The following is a 17,850-nucleotide window of genomic DNA, read 5'->3' on the forward strand; positions in this document are numbered from 1 at the left end:
CTTATGTTTGACTGAATTGTTTGCTTTATTTCTCATTGTATTGCTTCTTATACCAATTAGGCAACTTATACTTTTATACTGGATATTATTGATCATTAAAACTTTTTTTACTATTTTACTATACATTCTCTTCACTGTGTACATGTATAATAAAATAAAATGACACAACCCTGTCTCTGTTTGTTAAATGTCAGTTTCAATGATCAAAAATGTTTCATATTTTTAAAATGAAAACAAAAAGAAGCAGGGTTGTGTTTTATATTTCGTGTAGTTATAAATATATGCAGTGAAGATAATCAATGTGCGTTGCCTGAACCACATTTGTGTGGCCATTAATATGTTTAAGATTTTTTTTTTACATGAAAAGTTGCAGAGTGGTGTTTTATTACACATTTCATTTTATTGTTGATGAAAAGAAGCAGAGTTATATTTTATACCATGTTTCCATATCCAAAGAGATTTTCCATACCATATTACTGGCTAAAATATACATAAAGTGTGATAACCGGAGTAGCCAGAGCGTGCTGGGTGAAGCGATCAAGAACGCAGCTGTTCCATTTGCAGAATAACCGGACTTGCGTCCTCGGGAGTTTGTTCTCCTGAGTCCAACTTGGCAAGTCTGAACTACCAAGGACGCAAGTCCGAAGTTTGCGTACTTGGTATTGAGAAACGGCCATAGTGCACTTGGGCAGCGGCAGCGCACGATTCCAATGGAATCAGCCTTGGCCATTGAAGCTGGAGTATGGGCTGTCTTTGACCTCCTCCTAAGCACAGTGGAACCTACTAGTGCATTGGAGAATTCTGTCATGAAGTTCTGACATGGTGGCATTGTAAACACATTTGCATCAGAATCTTGTCTGAAAAACACTGTCTGAATTGGCCGAGTCTGTGATTGCATGGCAGGTTCCACCAATGCTTCACAATAGAAATGCAAATTGGATGCCCTCAAAGAAAGGACATCCAATTCCATAGTACGCAGAAGTTGAAAGTCACCCTGATCCACTGGTGTAGGCATGGCTGATACTAGTCTTTCATCTCTGCCATTTCTGAAGAGTGGGAAGCAAAAGTCTCTTTGTCAATGGTGCCTCAGTCGCTGCTGATGCACAACACTTTTAAACTTGCAGTAGGGCTAAACCTGGTTGAGCTAGGATAACAGAGAGCCGTAAGAGCTCAAACAGTAAGAACATCAGCCTGGAGAAGTCAATAGTAGATGATTTATAATCTTGACAACCCTAAATCGCACGTAAAACGGATCAAAAACTGGCCTTTGAATGGCACTACGTGTCATATGATAACCTGCATGACAGTGATTACATCCTCACAAACCTAACACTGTATATCTTGATTTTGTCGCGCAATATATTTTTTAGACTTTTACACCTGTGCCGCGAACCACATTTATTCGCACAGAGGAGCAGAGCCAAACCAATGCCTGAAGTTATAGGAGTTAGTCTACCTTTTAATTATAATTATTTTCTCAGCTTTCTGTTACATTATTGCCCATAAATAGAAAGACACTTACTGTACTGTAATGAGTTATAAAGAAAACTGGCCTTTATAATTATAGTCTACACATGTATTCAGTGACAATGAAACCCACTCGGTGGCCAAATGTAATCTCGGAGAGCAAAATGACGATATGGCGGCAACACACACTTTTAAGGTAGGAGCCGCTTTGTTGTCTTCTAATAGATGTTTTAAGAAACTCTTTACTTTCAGTGCATTACAGTGAATGATCAATTCCTTGATCTTCACACCAAGAAGAAAAAAATCCTCGAACCAGCAGCATGAACCGGGTTGAAGTAGCCCTGGCATTACCAAATGGTGTTGACTACTGCTAATGCAAACTCCCCTCGGTGGCCTAATGTAATCTCGGAGAGCAAAATGATGAACACAGTGTCCAAAGGCACATACTGTGATCATTGTAGCAGTGGACCGTAATGTCAACAGTATGCTTTTAGCTGATTAGTTTAATCTTCCATTAAACATTAATTAATAAATTAGCAAGTCACAAATGTCTTAAATTCCCATGACTTTTTGTAATGGGTAAGGTTAAGTCATTTTACACATGTTTTGACTGAGGTCCTGGGGCCTCATTTATAACCGTGGCGTATGCACAAAACAGACCCTGAAAGAGGCGTAGGCCTACGCCACTTCCGACGCATAAGTTGATTTATAAAAACTTGACGGGTAAACTCTGACCTATGCGAACGTTTTGGAGCTGGAGTTAAATGTCTTTTTGGTCACTTTTAAACAGAAAATCTAAAGAAAATTATACATTTACAGAAAGATAATAGAAATATAATTTCACTCACTAAGACTATCACTTGAAGCAAATATCCATTCCTTCTTAAATGTCCGTGCCAGCGAGCGCGTTGGGCCGTGTAGTGATACTGACACACATAGCCTTTCTTAACGGTAGATGAAGTAAAACCGTAAATCGATCATTATGAGTCCTAATCATAAATAGCCTACAGTGCATGTTCACAATAACAGTTTAAATAAATAAAATAATAATTTAAACTCTTATACTTCTGATATAAACATTTAGATTAAATATACAATTCTCATTAATGGAGTTAAACACTTAAACTACATGATATCATTACTGAGAAGTTACAACATTTTTTATATTCAATAAATAGAAATATTTGTTGTGTTGTGGATGCAATGCTTCTGAAAACTTTTCCTCTGGCATGCTGTGTTTTTATGTTTTAACTACAGAGATAATTGCTTATCATGATAATAGCAGATTGTCTGAGAAATTAGTTTCGTGCAAATGCACAACCAGGTCTATTTGTTTCCATAAAAAATATTTAATCAATTAAAAATACTATTTGGCCAGTGGAAAAGATTGAGGAAAACCTTTCTCTGAAATGTATTTTACACTATTTGATTTATTTATTCAAAAACAAGGCAAGGATGGGCTACTAAATGATTTTTATTATGTAATGTGGACGGCACATCCATATTTCATATTTTCCTAATGTCTTGTAGGCCCACCGTTAAACAGGTTATCACATGGATGAATAATCATATGCAAATGGTATGCAGATGAGGATATGCATAGTAAAACTAGGCGTTGTAAGCTCCATAAAATGATTTCCATTACACGAGAGTAGATGTTAGAACTTCATGCTGATGAAGTAGCTACGCCGTGGAGTTGCTGCAGAAGCATAATGAGGCCTTAAGACGTAGCTTTACAGTAACCTATGCTTCTCCATCCATTTACGCTTCTTTCCATATGGTGATGTGAACCTCCTTCTGTCTGGTGTTAATAGCTGCAGTGTATTTGCACACACAACGGCTGCAACCACTGTGCGGTCCTCTCATGACAACCGTCTGGATTGAGCTGAGTAGGGGACATCTCTAGGGTTTTCAAGTGGGCACCTTCCGTCCTCAGTGTTTCGTCGACTAGCCCACGACACCTCAAGAGGGCTCGACAGTGACTCTGGCATCCCAGTCACCCCCTTCCGTCCCCCACTCAACTCAGCCCAGCTTACTGACCTCTACATCCCTCCTGCTGCTGGGGCTGCTCCTTTGACCTAACCACAATCTCTCACAACCTCTCCACAACCCGACCATACGCGCCAACCCGTTTGACTAAAGCCTGTTTTATGCTTCTGCGTCGAATCGACGGCGGACCCCCGCAGACCCCTCTGCGTCGCCGCGAACCCCTCCACCGTAGCTCGACGTGCACCTCCAAAACATTGTAACTACGCATCGATGCGACGCAGACCACAAGGGCTGTGATTGGTCAGATGCACCGCGATGCAACTCAACCTGACGCAGAACCATAAAACGGCAACGACGCCGTAGGAGTGACGGCGTAGCTACACCGTGGAGTTGACGCAGAAGCATAACGAGGCCTTAAGGCTGTCGAGCCCCACTGCGGATGTTAAAACGGTCCGTGGCAACGGTTCCGTATGGCATACTACCGCAAAACATAATATCTGTCCAAACACCAATCCTCATTCGCGCAAAATACACAGGAACGTAATAACTGTATTATATATGGTTATTTCGAAGAGTAGACACATGTGCGCACAATCTTTATAAAGTGAATTCTGTGCAGGTTCTGGTTTTAAAGTTCTGAATACTTTTTTGCGTATGGCATTTTTGGCTTTCGGGCGCACGTACACGTTTAGTAAGGATCCCACGCACATCTTGTATATGAGACTCCTGATTATGCTGTCCAGGACCAGGTCTAATGCAGGGGTGTTGTGAATACACAGCCACACACAGTCGCAACAACTGTGATTCTCCTCCCCCTCTCTCACGTTCAGCCCTCTGCGTGCCTGGGCCGGCTTTCTCTCCTGATTTAGATTGTGCACTGCACTCAGAGGTGGGAGTAGCCTACAGCTGAAGTATGCTCCGGTCAGGTCAGCTCAAGCACTGAAAGCGTTTGCCTCACGGTGGGACCCCAGAACATGGACCCCCTGACAGAGGTAAGGTGGCAATGTTTCTGATGAGGTGAATCTTATTCCAGGAACTGTTGTGACAGCTTAAACTTGAAAACATCATCATATTAACGATTATCTTGATGTTTGCTGAAGTTTTACAAACTAAATTCTATCAACAAACTGACCCCCCCCCCCTGGCTTGTTTCAGTGTTGACGTTACAAAATGAGTGCATTCAACAGATAACAAATGCATAGCTAGTCTTTCTGGTTGCTTTGCACACTGTGTTTATGTTTGAGGTTATTTTTGGAGATCTGAACAGTGCATGGAGACAAGGCCTCTGTGTAGATCAAGTTCAGGGTGAGGTAGAAATATGTAGCATGAAAACATTATTTCTGATAATAATTAACTACATTTGCTTTTCCTGAAAGAAAGAAAATAAAACAGTGATTGCATGGCAACAAAAGACTAGTGTTAACACGTGAGTGAAGTTTAGACTTTGCTGCATGAGAATTGGTTGGGGTTAAATGAATTGTCAGAAATATAAAATATCATATGAAAATGTTATTTGCAACCTGATTTATCCTTCTAGTCATACTGTTGAGATAATAGACCCTTCTCTGTGGGGTTCTGTGGCAGAATATGCTGCAGTTAAGCAATATCAGTCACAATCCGTTATGGCTGGGATTCGGCTGTAGGCACAAGGCCGGAGCTAATATACAGATCAATAACATTATTGCTGCTGACATTTTCTTTTGATATTTTTGATGTAATAGTTGTTTACATAAGGTGATGCTATGTCCTCTTCACTTCTCTTGACTGCTTTTTTGAGCATATTGAGCCTATCCTTATAGTGAAAGTCCATATCTTCTCTCTTTTAGTTCCCCTTTGTGGAGGATGAGGGGCTCACCATGAAGAAGACAGGTATCTATCAGTATCTTTTGTAGATCCTGTGTGTTTATTAACACAGCCATTTCTTAGCTTTTAACTCCAGTGACCTATTGTATTATTTGAGTTATTTAATTAATTATTAATTTTAGTTAATTTGATATAATCGTTTTTAAAATGTACCGAAATATTAAGGTGATCTATTAAATCATTTTCTTTTTTTCCAGTAAAGGTAAGCCAAAAAAGTTTGAGTAAGAAGTCAACTTGTCTCCTTCAAGGGGTTTAAGACTAAATCCAAAAACTTTGCAAAAATGGCTAATTTCTCATCTTTTTCTATGACCAATGTGATTATTAATCTCTCAATGTATTTTTTTCGCCTTTTGGAAAGTCATACAAACGATTTTGCGGATTATGTATTTTGCTTTTGTAGCGAAAGTGAGTTAAAAAATAATAGTTATTTTAGTGCCCCCAACTGAGACGACTTCAGCTTCTTACGGTGCGTGTCCACTGGCACGGAGTGAGCGTTTTCAATATATTCCTATGGAAGTCGAGCTTCACGCTCACGCTATGCATTTTGGGATTGACAGCGGACCGAAGCAAGCATTGAGAGCGTCAAAAGGTTGGGAAGCAAAAAACGCAGTCGGCAGCCAGTTGCTGTGAGGTTCGGGATATGACGTCTGTCTTGAGTTTAAAAATATGCAAATTGTGCCGGAGTTTATGCTGGATTTAGTGTGTAAATCATTTTGTTTACAATTTAGACACTTTGCAGTTATATGTTAAAAATATCATTTTGGATGTGTTCATTGTGATTATACTCGCTGGGTTTATAAAACTTTGTAAAATTGACAGAAAATCTTTGCTTGGGGCATTTGGAAACAAAGCTTGTATATTTCCGAATGTAATTGTGTGTATCTCTAATGATTATACTGAGTTTGTGTTGAAAAACAGATTAAACGCACTCGCAATAGACACACCCCAAAGCAGAGGCGTTATAGCGTTGCCAGCGGCACTGAGCGGAGTTTTGCCGCTGTAGTGGACCCGCACCGTAAGAACCACAGAAATTTGTGAAGGTGCTGCTTTCACACCATGTGGTAATTACGAGATGACAACACATGCAATTCTATTCTGAGTTGTTCACATCCTTGCGTTTGGAATTAAGCGTTTCTCTGGCAAGTGGCAAAACTGTCAATGTCAATATGAATCTGCAGCCATCAGGTGGTACAGCGCTCACGTGGTACAAGTTGTAGCTCCCTGAAAATTCTGAATTTACAAGTTGTACACTTGTGAGTTCTACAAGGACGTGAACGCTTTTTACAAGTCGAAATCTCATACTAACGATATTTCTGACATGTCGTGAACGCACCTAGTGTCCATCACTGCTATCACAAATCTACACAACATCACTATAGCTACCTTTGGTCCCAAATGTGAAGTAAAAGGCTCCTCCAGCTGTCTTATATTTCCATTGTTTTTAACCAAAAACAAATTTCTTCCATTTCTTTTCCCACAAATAGTGTTGGTCCATGAATCTTCAGAAAAGAGAAAAAAATCTTGCTGGGGAGATTTTATGCCTTGATAAATCTGATTGATTTCAGCATATGTTAGTTTTTGAAATGGATTAACTGGAAATATGGATAGATGAGTGTTTCAGGACTGTCACAGCTGCAGACTGACCGACCTGCAGCAGGGGTCTCCCTCTCTGTCTCCCTCTAAAGAGCCTCTCCAAGACCCTGACTCAGACGTGTACGCCAAGTTCTTCATGAGTCACTGCTGCTACGATGCCATTCCAACAAGCTCCAAACTGGTCATCTTTGACACAACACTGCAGGTGTGCTAATGTGCTGAAGTCACATCCCTCACTACAGTGTTTTAGATTGATTTACATAAACAGTATTCATATATATTCCAGATTGAAATGTTCAGAGAGCATAAACAGTGAAATATGTGAGTGATGTGTACAGGTGAAGAAAGCATTCTTTGCAATGGTTGCAAACGGCGTCAGAGCGGCACCTTTATGGGACAACAAGCTGCAGTGTTTCGTAGGTGAGCAAACGTTAGGGTTCTGCTGAGCCTGTCAAAGTGTGGTTGGTCAGCTGTGAGCCTGCATCAGATTACTGAAATCTTATAATGTCACTGCAACATCCTAACCCATGTTAAGAAAAGCGAACATGTTTCACATATGCTAAAACACTCAGCAATCCCATTAAACCACTATATCTGAGCTCTACCATCCATTTGATTTCGGGTCCTATATATGTAGGATAGAAAATGCGTAGATAGTGAATGACATTCGACATACTACTCCTTCAGGGATTTTCTGGAATGCACTGGTTTCCCAAACAGTTGCTCACAATAATCACACAAATCGCCTTCTACAGATGATCAGCTGCTTTTGACTAAATCACAGCATTGACCCTTAAATGCATGAATGTTTCTCCAATCATTTTTACATATTCAGGTCTTTAGCGACCCGGATCTATATCTAACATGGATGGATCTGCTTGAGAGGTTTCAGTTTGAGCAGATGTTTTATACCATCACTGTCCTCTTTAGAGCTCATTTCTCAGTACAGTCAGCATCTGGGCTCTTTTCCACAATATCTCAAACGTATTGTCAAAACTTCAAAATCAATATTATGATCGTTGACAGCTTCTTCACCAGATCCACCATCAAGTGACAGTGACGCATATTTGATTGCTTTCAGTAATTGCTCTGCAGAAATCAATCAATACTTTTCTTCAGCAAGGATGCAATAAATTGATCAAATGGTACCGTGAAGACATAAATGCTGTTCTTTTGAACTTTCTATTCATCATAGAATCCTGAAAAAATGTATCAACGTTTCAATATAAAAATATTAAGCAGCATAACTGCATTGATCAACATTGATAATGTTTCTCGAGCAGTAAATCAGCATATTAGAATGATTTCTGAAGGATCGTGTGACACTGAAGACTAGAGTAATGATGCTGAAAATTCAGCTTTGCTATCACAAGAATAAATGACGCTTTAAAATATATTATATTCGAAAACAGCTATTTTAAAGTGTAATAAAATTTCACAATTTTACTGTTTTTTTGTTGTTGTTTTTTTTACTGTATTTTTGATCAAATAAATGCAACTTTGGTAAGCATAAGAGACTTCTTTCAAAAACATTAAAAGACCCCAAAGTTTTGAAATGGTAGTTTACAAGCGAAGATTCATCATGTATACATACTGTACGTGTGTGTGCTGACACAGCTCTGATTGATCATACTCAGCACCCTATCCTCTCCGTCCGTGCCAGCGTCTAAGTTTAGTGTGACTTCTGGGCGATGGTATCTGGTGGGAAATGGCAGGGTAGAGCTCTAATCCCTTGAACCTTCTCTGGGAGTAATAATAGCCATGCTAATGAGAAAGCATATCCTCCTACTGAAAGGAAACTTGGGCGCAGGAACGTGTTTCATTGCATAGTGAGAGAGTTAGTATGTTTATGGTAATGTTAGCCTCTTGGTACTTTAATTTGCTTAAGAACTTTAAGTTCAGTATTGTCTGGTCAGTTCCAGATCGGCTTGTGTGAATTAACATTTGAATTTAAACCTGAGTGCTCCTGTTTATGTTGTCCTTGTGCTATTTCTGTCTTTGCAGGGATGCTCACCATTACAGACTTTATCAACATTCTCCATCGTTACTACAAATCACCCTTGGTAACCAAAGACACTATCTAACACCTTTTTTCCCAAATTTAAAGTCCCCCTGTAGTCAATAATTGTATACCTTAAAACTCACCTTTGATCACCCAAATGACATATTTAGTTTTTCTTCCTTGAAAAAAAAACTACCTCATGTCTTAAAATAGCTTGAATGTAACTACACCCTTGCCTCATTTAGTATATGCAGTTCTATGAATATGCAAATTGGCCCCGCCTCCACTCACTCACACCAGCTCAGATATCCACTCGTTGACGACCACACATTGACGTGATTGGTGGTTACAAGGTAGTTTGTGATGTCAGAAACACCAACGATTTTAAACTGCATTTTTGAGACCATCTTAGGTTCACTGCAGTTTTGTGGAGAAAATACTCCGCAATGGTGTTGACTTATGAATTTGCAAATAGTTTGTCTTAAAGCATATTAAAAACACCACATTGACATATAAACAGTATTAAAAGCTTGATTTCTTTTTACCACAGGGAGGCTTTAGATAAATATTGGGGAAACTGGATTTAGTTGTGAAAATTGTTACTGAATAATCCTCATGGTATCGATGTTCTCATCGCTCCAAAAACATTTAAACCATTATTGCATTAAAAAGCATAAGATATAACAAGCACACATTGACCTTTTTGAGCGTTTTCATTTTATAATGTGACAAAAGCTCTCTATTTCAAATAAATGCTGTTCTTTTGAACTTAGGTTTCCACAAAAATTAAGCAGCACAACTGTTTTCAACATTGATAAAGATAAGATCAGATCAGATTCTTTTTCTGTTTTAGGTTCAGATTTATGAGCTGGAGGAACACAAGATTGAAACATGGAGAGGTGACTGTGTATAGTTTTGAGAATAAATATGTATGTGTATATGTATTATTGTAATGTTTTAAATTAGAAGCTCTGTTTTCCCTCTTCTAGCGATCTATCTACAGTATTCTCTCAACTCCCTGATCAGCATCACACCTGAATCCAGGTAAACCAGGACTTCTACCGCACTTTGCTTGCTTTTTTTTCTTTTCTTTAATCTTTCTAGTGACAGAGAGTTGTGTTTTCTGTTGTCAGCCTCTTCAAAGCCATTTATTCTTTACTGAAGAACAAGATTCACCGGCTACCCGTCATAGATCCAGAATCAGGGAACGTCCTCCACATACTCACCCATAAACGCATCCTCAAGTTCTTACACATCTTTGTAAGAGCTTTTATGTTGTTCTCTTTATATAACCTTGCATTAAATGTGCACTCAGTTATTTTTACCTCATTAAAAAGTTTACTCATTTATAAATAAAACAGAGGAATACTATTTAAAATGATTTCCACACATGTGAGATGGTGATTCAGTCAGATGAGAAGCTCAATAAAAGCTGTCTAAATTTAACATTGTTCGGCGAATTATCATGGGAGAAATCCAGTCTTTCTAATAAGGAATCCACACAACCGAGAATATCACTAAAGGGCAAACATTTTCCCCATGCAGATTTCTTGAGTTTTTCATGCAAATGTACCACGTTGACCAACAGAAAGCTTGATTGATATGAAAAAATTACTTACTAATAACTAATTACTGTATGAGTGCTGCTTCATACATCACTAAACTATTGACATTAGACAATGGAGTTTTTTGCCAGCAGATTTTGCTGATGTGACCACACTTTTCTTTTAAAAGGAGCTGATCACCTCATGAGAGCTGACATATTATGTGACCTGAATAACCAGCACTGTTATTGAACAAGTTAATCATGGCTGACTGCATTTTGTGTAATGCTGCATACTCGCCACTAGCTTTTAACATAATTAAATATTTGCTAACAGAACATAACCCAATCCACCTTTCAACCCAATCTCATGTAGCAATGTAACTATTATAAGGTGGCAATTTCGAATGAATTCATTGGGAAACATTGGGGAAAGAAGTCAATTTTGAGAAAAATTTTTTTTTGTGAGATATAAACTCGCAACTGCGAGTTATAAAGTGCAAGAACAGTAATTATTAAGTCATTATTGCGAGAGAATCATTATCTCTCAATTCTGACTATATTCTTTGCAGTTGCGAGTTTATATCCTGCATTTCTGACTTTATAACTCGCAATTGCAAGTTTTAGTTTACATCTCGCATAAATTAGCAATTGCGAGTATAAAGTCAGAATTGTTCTCTTTTTTTCCTCAGAATTACCTTTCAAACTCGTAATTGCTAGATGTGAGTTATAAACTAAAACTGTATTGCATATTCTTTGCAATTGAGAGTTCATCCTGCAATTCTGACTTTATATCCCATTTCTGAGAAAAAACGTCTCAAGATGTAAATTCGCAATTGTGAGGTCAGAAAAGTCAAAAATTTAAGATAAAAAGTAGCAGATTTGTATCTTTTTAAAAAAAAAATTAAGTGAGGTGTAAGCAGATCTTACAAAAACATACAAATGAAAAAGACAAAACAAAAAATAGTTATGAATTACCATGAGAATGTGTTGGCACTTTCAATATGTTACATTATGTTGACTGTCACCATAGTTCTGTATTGAATGTTGAATATTTGCTTTCTATATCTCAGGGCTCTATGATCCCCAAGCCACGATTTCTACAGAAGCGGATTGAGGAAGTGGAAATCGGAACATTCAAGAGCATCGCAACTATCAGGGAGAGCGAAACAGTTTATGACGCTTTATCAATATTTGTAGAGCGAAGGGTCTCAGCCCTGCCCGTCATCAACGAGCAAGGTACGGAGTACGGCTGTTTGTTTTTCTTCAACCAAAAGTATATTTCATGTAGCTTTTTCTGATATTTTTTCATTTTCTTTAGGGAAAGTGGTGGCTCTTTACTCCAGATTTGATGTCATTGTACGTAGACTCACATCCACACCTCTTATTTCAATGATTGTTACAGCAAATGGCTTTCAGATGTAATAAACAAAGCTTAAATTTGGTATTTGTCAGTATTATCAGCATTTACGTGTTCCTGATTCTTCAACAGAATTTGGCTGCACAGCAAAGCTACAACAACCTGAACATGACGATGCAGGAAGCCATTCAGGGCCGCTGGTGCTGCATTGAGGGGGTGCTGAAGTGTTACCCTCACGAGACCCTCGAAACCATCATTGATCGCATCGCTGAGGCAGAGGTATTAGAACAAATAGTTGCCATGTTACATGATATTAAGAATTTTGTCTTTGAACTTCCGTTTTTGCGGTAACTGTATATTTCTATGGCATCGCTGTTAAAGAGTAATTAGCTGGTGAAGTGGATTTACTTCTTGTAGAGTTAACGAAAGTTATCATGAGAATTGTAATGTTTGAAGCGGATGTCATAACAAATGTCAGTAGACTAGGAAGATTTTAAAACGAGCGGTTAATTCATAAATCCATAAGATCTTAACTGTGGAAATACAAACTGGAAGACAAAACACAAGCACAGCGCTAAAAAGGGGCGGGCTACATATGGTCTATACTAGAGTATCAAAGAACTGATGGCTTGTTTTTAATCTCATCAAGTGAAACATGGCGTCTACTGTACACTGGCTAAGGTGCATATGCTGTTTCAGGTTCACCGTCTAGTGCTGGTGGACACAGAGGATGTGGTGAAGGGAATCGTCTCACTCTCTGATTTGCTTCAGGCACTGGTTTTGACTCCTGCAGGCGTTGAAGCACTTTTCTGTTAACTCCAGTGGAGAGCTTCCTCTCCACCATCATCCTCACTTCCTATCCTCTGTTAACAGGTAGGCAGACTGTCTTTTTTCCTTTTTGCTGTATTTCTCTTTCTTTATCTCTCAGATTAACATCCCTCTCAGATAAATGGTACAAAAGCTGTCACTGGGTCTAAAGGTACACATTTGTACCTTATATTTATACCTAAAAGGTGCATTTTAGTAACTTAAAGTAACATATTGTTACCTAAAATGTACATTTTAGATCCTAAATGGTATATATTACACTCTTAAAAATAAAGTTTCCAAAGGGGGGTTTTCTCAGTGGTACCATACAAGAACTATTTTTTGGTTCCTTTCAGTCCAACAGTTCTTTAACCCTTGTGCATCCTTAAAGGGCATATTGCAGGTTAGAGTACCCAGTCAATGAATAGAGAAATAATGTAGGAACTAGACTTAAATATAAATATATACTTATAAAACGCTATTAAGGCTTCTAGAGTCGTTTTTCTGAGAACATTTTACTCCCTCATCTGAAAACCGCCAAACCGGAAGTGACGTAACGGGAGGGAGTGCGGTCAAGGAAAACCATAGAAAAGCAATAGATCGCAACGAAAGTTCGGACGCTGAGGAAATTGTAAATGTTTACTTGTATGACGGACATCAGCCATATAAGTTAATTATGAGCCTGCTATGCAGCCAAGAGAGCAGGGACAGGCCAGGATTAGACAGAACGGTCAGAGGAGACACATTGAGTTGTGGTGTGAGAGACCAGTGTTAGCTTATAGATATAATCCACGCTAGCCAACATTATGTATAACACTATGCTCAGATCACAATATTGTACAGATTATTATCATGTATCAGGCAATAGCAAAGTATTGGACCCTTACCTGCATGTGTTGTCAGCCATTAGGAGACAGCTTCCAGAGAAAGAGGGACTTTATAAAGGCTTTGAATGGCCCCATTTTGGTGACAATGAATACAAAAAAATCACTATCACAACTGTCTTACTGTATAATGTAGAAACAGCCAACACAAACATTAAGGTGGTTTTGTAAAGCTTGAAAATGAATTATATAACTATTTATGATAATAATAAGTTTCGGCTGCAGACTAATAACAAACACATAAATGCATTACATTACAAGTTTATGTAGGATATGTTCATGAATTAAATTACGACAAGGCACATTTTGTAAAACAGATGTACAATGAGTGATCTCTGACGGATCCGTGACCATCATGTTTCCTGCCGGCGGCCGAACCACATTCTGACGACGGACCGGGCACCCCGATGAAGATGCTGTGACAGTGCCCATATCACCGTCATCATATAACTCCATCATATCGCAGGGATTATAATCATCCGATCTATAGTGATCCGATCTATAGTGAACGCTACACACTACCGCATTTTTCGAAGCAGATGCGGAAGCGAAGTCCTGTCTTTTCACCTGCACATATGGCACCCACCGACGGAAGATAGCACCATCCTTTTTCTTGTTTGGAAACCTGTGGACTCGAAGTCCTGACAGGCCATAATTCACAATAATTTCCCACGACGATGATAAATGGAAATACAATAACCACAGAAAACACACTGAATCAGGACCGCTCCTACTGAATACCAACCTACTCTGCGCTAAGTGAACGCAGAGCCCGGCAAGCGACTCCCTCTTGTTACGTAATATGACGCGATGATGGAAAAAAAATATAATTCAACACGGTCAAGGGAACTGTCAAATGTCCGCAGTCCGCCGTATCCAGATCTGATCAAGGACCTGCGCCTGGACACGACGGCAACGCAATCCGGAAGTGTCAACTAGTCTCTCCCCTGTGAAGGCCTCCTTCCCTTTACCTCTGTACAGATAAAACGTTGTCAAAATAGTTCCGGTTCACATGGCTATGCGGAAGCGATAAATAATTCTGCAAATGAGCTGGCCTGAGCGTGTTAAGGGTTTTCTGTTAGAACGGTGTCGTGAAGCGGCCACTAAGATAATAACTAATGATCGTTGCGATGAAGGTGAATCAATCTAAACTAACTTTCGCTGGACAATAACTTTATTCTAGAGCTGCTGTAAAGCCAAAACAATCTCTGTTACTTTAATTTCCTATTATCACTGTAAAGCTGTTTCGAAACAGTCCATATTGTTAAAATCGCTATATAAATGAAGGTGACATGACTTGAAGTTTTCTACTAAATTTGTGCCCTTATGTCTTCAAAAACAATTTTAAATCCTGCATTAACTTTTCATGTGGTATTTTCAGACAAGTTTATATATTAATTTTAAGCAGAAAAAACTGCAATATGCCCTTTAAGGACTTTTTTTTAATTATTATTATTTTTAATTATTTTGCCTGTGTGAACACCAACTGCATACATTTTCTTTTTATTGGAATTTTAACATTTCACCCTCATTTCCTTTCATAAATCTATTTAGGCACACAAAATAGTTACACTAAGGACAAAAATGTTCCCTATTGAAACCCATTAAAATGGCCATTTTTAATCCCTGGGTCATTTAACTATAAAATGATGCAGTCTTTATTAATAGGCTTTCATTCTGTTCAAAATGAAAATTATTTATTATGGTTCCTTTTTCTCAGGTTTGGCTTATAAAGCAAATACTCCTCTTTTTTTCTGCTTCTGTGTATTATTTAGCCAGTTGGATAAATTATGCAGCTATATTTGTGTGGGTGCAATATTTGAGAATAATTTGTGTGTTGAGTTATTTATGAAACCATAGATGTCAATAAAGAACATTTATTTGTGTAGTACCTTTTCAAAGAGTACCGTAGTTATGGGTTGTGTGTCATTTTTTTCTAATAGTGTATCTGTTGTGTTATTTATAATGTTTGCTCTGGAGTGCATGGACTATTTAGCTCTTTAGGTTTGATACATCTTTCATATAACCAGCAAATATTTTAAAGAGAAAGATTATTCCTTTAAATATGTGTTTCTTTGAGTGCAAGAACATTTGTTAATGAAGAATAAAGCAATAATGCTTGTTCTTCCATCATTTTGTTTTCCAGAATTTTGTCGCAAAAGAAACCATGAGCCTTGAAGATGAATGCTTGAAGACAGAAAGTGTAAATATGTTTAATGTTGCGAGCACTTTGGGATTTGATGTTTCACTTTAAACATGTCTAATCTTATTTTGCAATTTTACTTTTATATTTGTGTAATTTATTAAAGAATTATAATCTACAGACAGTTTTATAATCTAAAACTACAGACGTTAAGCATGCCATGTAATAATGACAACCTTCTGGCAAAAATCTCTCTTTTTATAACATTATTGTTATAAAACTTCTTTGACCCCCTTATCCTCACTTTGTAAATAAACAGATGTATATCATTTAGTCACATTAAATCCAAAATTCACTGTGGTGTTTGTGCAGACTTACTTATAGTGGATTTGCAGTGTTATATTGCATAATTACATGATTAATGCAGTGATTATACTTTGATATTATTTTGTCAAAAAGGCAAAGTTGTCCTGGTAAAAGATTTTCTCAAAATGGCTTTGACTGCATTGAATCTATGATTCCAGATGTACCAAGATAGCTAAAGTAGGATATTTTCCTCCTTTGGATATAGACATTTTTGTGATAATACTTAAAGTTTAAAGTGATAATATTACATTTTTACAGCTATTGAGGTGGGATACAGGTTAGGTTTTTAGTGGTATGATTAGGTTAAGGTGTAAGGGAATGGTCAACAGTATAATTATAGATGTAATAACTTGTAATAAAATACAAGAACAGTGTAGAAACATGCATGTGCACAATAAGGGCATTGTATCAAATGATTAATTCAAATCTTAGTACATAATAGTTAAGGACACTTACTATAAAGTTTGACCCACTAATCAATAAGAACACATTTTAACTTGAGGCAAGTTCAGGCTTCACGCTTTTAGAAAACCATTGCTCTACAGCATGGAAACAAGTCAAACTGATTAAACGGCTTTATAGAATATAACTATTTAAAATGTATATTCTTTCGACTACAACAGTGATTCTGAACTGCATCAAAGGCTTATAATATATAAATATAATTGCATCATTTATATATTTTTAAAATGCTATTTGTTGTATTTTATTTTCATAATATTTTGATATAAGAAAATAAATAATTCAGCCTTGTGATGGCAAATGTTTGAGTTGTTGGTGCATATAATATTTACCAGAGGTGGATCCTTGTACATCCTGCTTTTCACTGTCAGCAAACAGTGTCAAGTACTTATGACTTGCTTAGTACTTCAACCTTATTTGTATCAATTGTGTTTCAGACCAGGTTGAACACTTACATTTATTTCAGTATATAGCTAACACCTTTGTCCTTAAATATCTTAATTGCTACTAATATTTTCAATCACTTATTATTTGAACTAATTCAATGACTAATGTCTTAAGACATTGGCACTTTAAGTGAATGCTGTTCAAACAAAATTAAACTAAATCAATATTTAACATGAAACTGACAGTAACAATGTAGGATAACAATCTTTATTCATTTCTATTTGTGGTAAAACATGTATAGCATTAGGATCACCCAAAAAATGACAACTGTCATCATTTTCTCACCCCCAAGTTGTTCCAAATATGAGTTTCTTTCTTCTGCTGAACACAGAGTTGTATTGTGTATATATAGATATACACACACACTACAGTATATATAATGGAAGTCAATGGGGCCCATTAACTGTTTGGTTACCGACATTCTTCAAAATATCATCTTTTGGATGAACTATCCTTTTCAATTACTAATAATGCACAATTTTATTTAAATATATTTAACACTAACCAAAGATTGATAAATGCTGTAAAATTGTCTGATTAGCTCATGATATGCATTAACTGATGTATAGAAGCTTACTGTAAAGTGACACCACCAAAGTACAGAAGGAGAAGCTCGACTGCCATGCGCATTTTATGGCTTCAGTGATATTTTCATTCTGATAAGGGAGAATGTTTGTGTGCGCACTTTTTTTTTTTTTTTTGCTGTAATACTATAGAGTTAAAATGTAAAACACGGCAAAAGAAGATTTATAGAAGATTTTTATTCATTTTTAAGATTATTTGCGAAGTGTTTGGTGTATTTACAATCATTTTTTATTCTGAAATTTAAAATGCTGTATATGGCCTCTATTGAGTTTCCTAAAAACACACATACCACAGTCTTCCACCCTTGTTTGTAATGCAATAGTTCAGCAACAGAAAGTC

At 37.4% G+C, this 17,850-nt stretch overlaps 1 protein-coding gene across 4 annotated transcripts; it reads left to right on the top strand.

The window, feature by feature from the left end:
- The first annotated feature begins 4,294 nt into the window (after nucleotides 1–4,294).
- Nucleotides 4,295–16,780, top strand: prkag3b (protein kinase, AMP-activated, gamma 3b non-catalytic subunit). Of its 4 annotated transcripts, none has more exons than XM_077215884.1 (13): nucleotides 4,295–4,448; nucleotides 5,283–5,325; nucleotides 7,005–7,117; nucleotides 7,251–7,332; nucleotides 8,917–8,975; nucleotides 9,768–9,813; nucleotides 9,904–9,958; nucleotides 10,048–10,174; nucleotides 11,531–11,696; nucleotides 11,779–11,816; nucleotides 11,950–12,096; nucleotides 12,517–12,690; nucleotides 13,826–16,006. In XM_077215884.1, exons 1-12 carry the CDS (start codon nucleotides 4,431–4,433, stop codon nucleotides 12,631–12,633), a joined length of 1,011 nt encoding a protein of 336 aa, XP_077071999.1. In that variant the 5' UTR covers nucleotides 4,295–4,430; the 3' UTR covers nucleotides 12,634–12,690; nucleotides 13,826–16,006. The 4 variants fall into 4 exon arrangements, with proteins under 4 accessions (XP_077071999.1, XP_077071998.1, XP_077072001.1 ...); XM_077215883.1 differs by having other exon boundaries at nucleotides 4,296–4,448; nucleotides 15,655–16,780; XM_077215886.1 differs by having other exon boundaries at nucleotides 4,358–4,448; nucleotides 6,974–7,117; nucleotides 15,655–16,780.
- The last annotated feature ends 1,070 nt before the right edge of the window (nucleotides 16,781–17,850 follow it).

This window comes from Siphateles boraxobius, unplaced genomic scaffold (genome assembly GCF_051911475.1).
Source record: "Siphateles boraxobius isolate OS27281-9 unplaced genomic scaffold, OSU_SipBor_1 7, whole genome shotgun sequence".
NCBI lineage: Eukaryota > Metazoa > Chordata > Actinopteri > Cypriniformes > Leuciscidae > Siphateles > Siphateles boraxobius.